Source organism: Etheostoma cragini, chromosome 12 (assembly GCF_013103735.1).
Source record: "Etheostoma cragini isolate CJK2018 chromosome 12, CSU_Ecrag_1.0, whole genome shotgun sequence".
Taxonomy (NCBI): domain Eukaryota; kingdom Metazoa; phylum Chordata; class Actinopteri; order Perciformes; family Percidae; genus Etheostoma; species Etheostoma cragini.
The window spans coordinates 1,213,646-1,219,352 of NC_048418.1; the positions used below are offsets into that span (position 1 = coordinate 1,213,646).

At 42.1% G+C, this 5,707-nt stretch overlaps 1 protein-coding gene across 1 annotated transcript in view; it reads left to right on the top strand.

Moving 5' to 3' along the window:
- Positions 1-134: 134 nt before the first annotated feature.
- Positions 135-5,707, top strand: part of LOC117953961 (protein EFR3 homolog A-like) — an 18,567-nt gene continuing 12,994 nt past the window's right edge. The window contains exons 1-2 of the mRNA XM_034887378.1: positions 135-292; positions 5,225-5,303. Of these exons, the coding sequence (XP_034743269.1) occupies positions 135-292; positions 5,225-5,303 (237 nt within the window). The remainder of the gene's footprint in view (positions 293-5,224; positions 5,304-5,707) is intronic.

The following is a 5,707-nucleotide window of genomic DNA, read 5'->3' on the forward strand; positions in this document are numbered from 1 at the left end:
ACACACACACACACACACACACACACACACACACACACACACACACACACAGTATTGTCTCACACACACACACACACACACACACACACACACACACAGACACAGAGGAAATGAATTAAGCTCTCTTATCACACATGCAGCTGCCCAGCGACCGCCCCTCGGCCTCCTGGGATCTGAGTCTCCCCGTCGCTGCTCCCATTGGTCGCTCGGCCCCGACACCTCGGCACGCTTTGCATAAATTGGCCAATTACCGAGTCACCGGCGGAGCCCCGCTGAGATTCCCTGTGTCACTGTGTGTTTCTGCTCCGCTGAGCCGACCTCAGGAGGGAAAGGCTCACGAACATGTTTAAATTTATGTTTTTTTCTATTGTTGTTGTTGTTGTTTTTTCAGACTTTGGTTTTTGGGCTTTTTTTCCACAACAGAACAAATTCTTACAGAAACACTCAGAACATCAAGAAGTATATAAAAAATATTTTAAAAATAAATGACTCTTAACCCTCATGTTGTCCTCGGGTCAAATTTGACCTATTTTCAGTTTTTTTATCCAAAAAGATGAGACAAGCACTGAAAATTTCAACTTTGGAAATATCAAATAACTTTGAAAAAAACATAAAAAAGCATCCGTAACATTGAAAAAGTGACAAAAAAAATTCCCAAAAATACATAATAGTGTAGAAATTTTTCAGTTTTTCATGGTTGACGGGAAGACAAAACAAGGGTTAATCAGAAATATGGATTTCTTTCCACCAAATTGTCCAAAATTAACATGGATGATTTCATAGGTTCTTCAGGTAAAATCAATGATTACTTTCATTGAATTTTTTGGGTGTTTTATTTAATCTAATTGTGTTTGAATTATGTATTTTTTTTATGGTTTCAAAACCGTATCCGGACTAAACTTTGACATCCTCCCATCTGAGATCCAACTATTAGTCAAAATAATCCATAATTTCTACCTTTTTAAATAAAAACGTATGTATAATTTGATATAAATTAGTTTGTTGAACCTATTATTAAACCAGCTCAAGTTTGTTTGTTTTTTTTTGTTTGTTTTTTTAAGCGCCAAAAGCTGGAAAAAGTGAGAAATAAATCAGAAAAAAACGACAAAAATATTGGAAAAGCACAAAAAAAAAACTAGAAGGACAAGTTCAAGGTTAATGGGAAGACAACACAAGGGTTAAACTGACACAAATTACACCATGACCCCCATAATTGGGGATAAGATTTCGACCCCCATCTGATAGGACTTTAGGTTTAAGATGTTTTATTACAGATAGTGTCTTTAACTAAAAGGTCTATCTCCGTAGGGATCCCTTCCGTCATGTTGTCACACACTTGGCACCAGAATCTGAGCCTGTCGGGGGCAACAAAACTTTTAGTGGATGGAATTGACGATGGACATTTGCCCCCTAGGGTTGTATTGCAGCTTGTTTCGTGTCTGCCGACTGCCGCGGTCTTGCCTAAACCTGGACCAGTTTCACAGCTTGTTGTCACTTGGACACAAACAACATCGGGAGATAAGATCCAGGTTGAAATTACGGACGTTACCGTAGTCATCCGGCCCCTTACGAATTTTGATCCGGCCCGTATATCAGTTTTTGTAAAGATTTTTTTTCTCCATAGCAACCACTCTCTGTACTTTTTGTAACTGGATATGTTTTGTTGCGTCTCAGAACAAATGTGGCTAATGTTAGCGATAGCGAGATGGTTGCTAGTGATGATTCAGCGAAAACACGTTTTATTTCTCTGATTCAGCCTCTGGAGACTCCGCCAGCTGACTTCTCTATTGGCTGTAGAAACAGGAGACGTCTCTTACGTCCTAAAAACAGCCTCTGGAGACTCCACCAGCTGACTTCTCTATTGGCTGTAGAAACAGGAGATGTCTCTTACGTCCTAAAAACAGCCTCTGGAGACTCCACCAGCTGACTTCCTGTTGGCTGCGGAAACAGGAGACGTCTCTAGCGTCCAAAAACCTGCCTCTGGAGACTCCACCAGCTGACGTCCTATTGGCTGTAGAAACAGGAGACGTCTCTTACGTCCTAAAACCAGCCTCTGGAGACTCCACCATCTGAGTCGTAGCATCACCATCAGCTGGTTTGAGTCGAGCTGAGGGTCTTACTCTTGCTTCTCTGTGACTCGTGAGTTGTAAATAAGCAGAGCTGCAGAAACGGTAACCAACTGTTGCTTGCTAATTCAATCGGGGAGCGAGCCTCTTAATGCTTCCATTATCAATTAATTGCTTAATGATATTACTGCGACTGCTTGACATCTGTGGGCCTCCTCAAGAACCGAGCTGCATTTAATCATTCTTCTCTCTTCAATTTACTTTTTTGCCTCTGAGCTTTTTCAGTTCATTTCTTAGCAGCTCAGCTTCTTCATGTTCCTCTTTTCTCCTGTTCTCCTTCCTGCAAACAGACCTTCAGCAAACCTCCCAAGCACAGAAGTTGTTTTTTTAGAAATGCGTCATAGATTAGGACAGACCTTAACCCTCGTGTTGTCTTCCCGTTAACCATGAACTCGTCAAAATTGAATTTCTTTTGTGCTTTTCCGATGTTTTTGTCACTTTTTCCAGCTTTTGGCGCCCCAAAAAAAAAACTGAGCTGGTTTAATAACAGGTTTTACATTTATTCTTGGAATTCATGGTCAAAAAACATCATTTATATCAAAATTATACATATGTTTTTAGTTAAAAAGGCAGAAATTATGAAATAATTTTAATAATAGGGAAGATCAGAGGATGATGAGTGGATCTCAGATGGGTAGATGTCAAAGTTTAGTCCGGATACTGGTTTCAGTAGTAGTATGGAATCATCCATTTTAATATTGGGCTATTTGGTTGAAAGAAATCCATATTTTCTGATACAAAACATTGAAACGGGTCAATTTGACCCGAGGACAACACGAGGGTTAAGCAGAAAGGTCTCAGAGAGGTTCATGGTCTATCTCAGTCGGGATCCTTTCCGTAGTGGTGTCAGACTCCGCCTGTCAGCTGCAAAATAAGCGCTGTAGTGAAGGTAAATACAAGCTTGACAATTGCCTATTAACTTACGTTGTAGCTTGTTTTGCCGCTGCCGACTGCAGGGATCTCACTTAATTTTGGACCAGTGTCTTAAGATTGTCACTTGGACACAAAAACATAGGAACATATGGTCCAGGTTGAAAAACACGGTAGAAGCTCTTCAATGATATTGTCTAAAATCGATCGCGGGCCCCTAAAGTGGATCAAATCCAGTTTGCATCATGGCATATACAAGCAATTATCTTATTGTTGTCCAAATAATCAATACATAGCGTGATAGATCTTGTGATATACACCCCTAGTAAATACATAAATTGCTTGTGTATATACAGTATATACTTGCTTTATGCAGGTGCAACCAAACAGAAGTGAACACATTGGTCACTGCAGTCTTTAATGTTTCTCTCCATTAAACAGCTAATGTGCTTCTGTCAGTGGGAGAAATCAGTTCTCCTCCTGCAGAGGGGATGAAGGGGAAGTGTCTTCAGACTATAAATAGCAGTGATTGGGGTTAACGGGGAGGGTGGAGGAGGGTGGAGGAGGGTGGAGGAGGGTTTTGGAGGTTTGGATTGACGTCATGTGGGTTCCCATACGACTGGCTTTCCAATCCTCTTCATCGCTGTCCTCTGCTTTCCTCTTGTTCCCATCTTTATCTACAGATTCTTTCTCCTCTCTCTCTTCAAATGCTGTCTTCCCTCTGCCTTTCTTTCACTAACACTAGTTTGGTTCATTGCCACCCTGACGGACTGCTTAAAACGGCCGCTGTGACAGTACGTCTATGGGGGATCTATTACACAGCCTTTTCAGGTTGAGACTTGTATTTTGGGGTTTACACAAGGACATGATTACATGCTTCAATGTTAAAAAAAAACAACATCTTTCTCATACTGCTGCCCATGGCTGCTGCACCTGTATTCCCCTTCAGTATGAGACGCATTCCTGGAGCGCCTGTCTCTTTAAGCCCCCTCCCGAAAAAGCCCAGTGTGCTCTTAGTGTTTCCTGCGCTCCAGTTTAGTTTCCCTAGTGGCAGCTGACGCTACTGCAACACAGTATACTGTATATACAAGAACTTTGTACCATGAAAAATCACCACCAAAGGCTTCGAAACCGAATACTACACAACCAGACATGTCCCAGCAGTAATGTGAACCAGCCAGCAGTACAGAGCAAGAGAAGAACTCCACTTCCCAGGAGTCCTCTCATTGACAGCCACCTCGAATGCTGATTGGCCAACTCCAAACACAGCTGGAAAGTAATCATCTCAACAACCTGGAGAAAAAACAGTGAGCAAGAGGAAGAACTTTGTCTGGCATGAGACAGTGCTCCTCGTATAATGGTCAAAATTTGGCTTTACCAACATTTTGATTCATGGTCAAATCCCAAAACTAATCAAGTAACATTGGTAACCATTGGTAAAAACATGGTACCAGCATAGCATGTAATAGCGTTGTAATGGGGAGCATATTAGCATGCTGAAATTGGACACAGACTCACTGAGCCTCTAGCATGACTCAGACAATACAGATGTTTTTGAAGCTCCGCTAGCTGAAGCAGGTGGGGAATTAGTCATCCTCCAACGTGTGTGTGTGAGTGTGTGTGTTTGTTTGCAGACATAAACAGCAGATGATTGAAATAGCTAAATGTATCTTGAGGCTTCAGGTCTACTCCCACAGAGATGAGTAAATCTGCCGTCCTCCATCTGCCGCTCACACTCATCTTCACGTCTCCAACACACGCCTGATGTTTTCTAAAACCTCTGACCCCGTGTACACCTCAACTCTGCGGCTCCAGCTTTAAGTACATGGGCTTTACTTCCCCTTTGTGCCCTTTTTTCTCACATCAGTTGCAGGACGTCTCAGGTTTCATCTTCTTGTTTTCCCGCATTTATTTATACATCTGATCTTCCTCAGCATCTATCTAATTATACCAGTCTATCTTTATCGCCAAGTCTGCAGGCTGCTCTGTAAACAGTTGTACATATGGGCGGCTTAATTAAGGCTTAAAGGATATTAAAGGGCCCCAGTTCTACTCCTTTTCTGCACCATGCACTTTTCAGGGGTTGTTCAGGGTGCAAGTTAGTATGTTTATTGAACCAATGTTGACTGTTGGTGGGAAATTAGAGTCCAACATGCTTTGTTGATCCTTCCATCACTACTGACACAAGAGACCAATAATATTGTTCTTTATGTTTTTTCTGTTGTCAGTCACCTGGACAACCACCACCTGTGGGACCCCAACGAGTTTGCTGTGTCCTGCTTCAGAATCATTATGTACTCCATTCAGGTACAGTACACACGTGTTGGGTTACAAAGTGACTCATGGTTAAGTTAGGCACCATAGACTGTTAATATCAAAGGACAGAGCATGTGTGACGTCACCCATTGGTTTGTGGAGATCTGCTATCTGTCGTCAAGTTTTACTGTCAGTTTTAAGGAGTCTCCCCCTGCTGGAGTTCAGATATAATGCAGCTTTAAGGAGTCTCCCCCTGCTGGAGATCAGATGTAATGCAGCTTTAAGGAGTCTCCCCCTGCTGGAGATCAGATATAATGCAGCTTTAAGGAGTCTCCCCCTGCTGGAGTTCAGATATAATGCAGCTTTAAGGAGTCTCTCCCTGCTGGAGATCAGATATAATGCAGCTTTAAGGAGTCCCCCCCTGCTGGAGATCAGATATAATGCAGCTTTAAGGA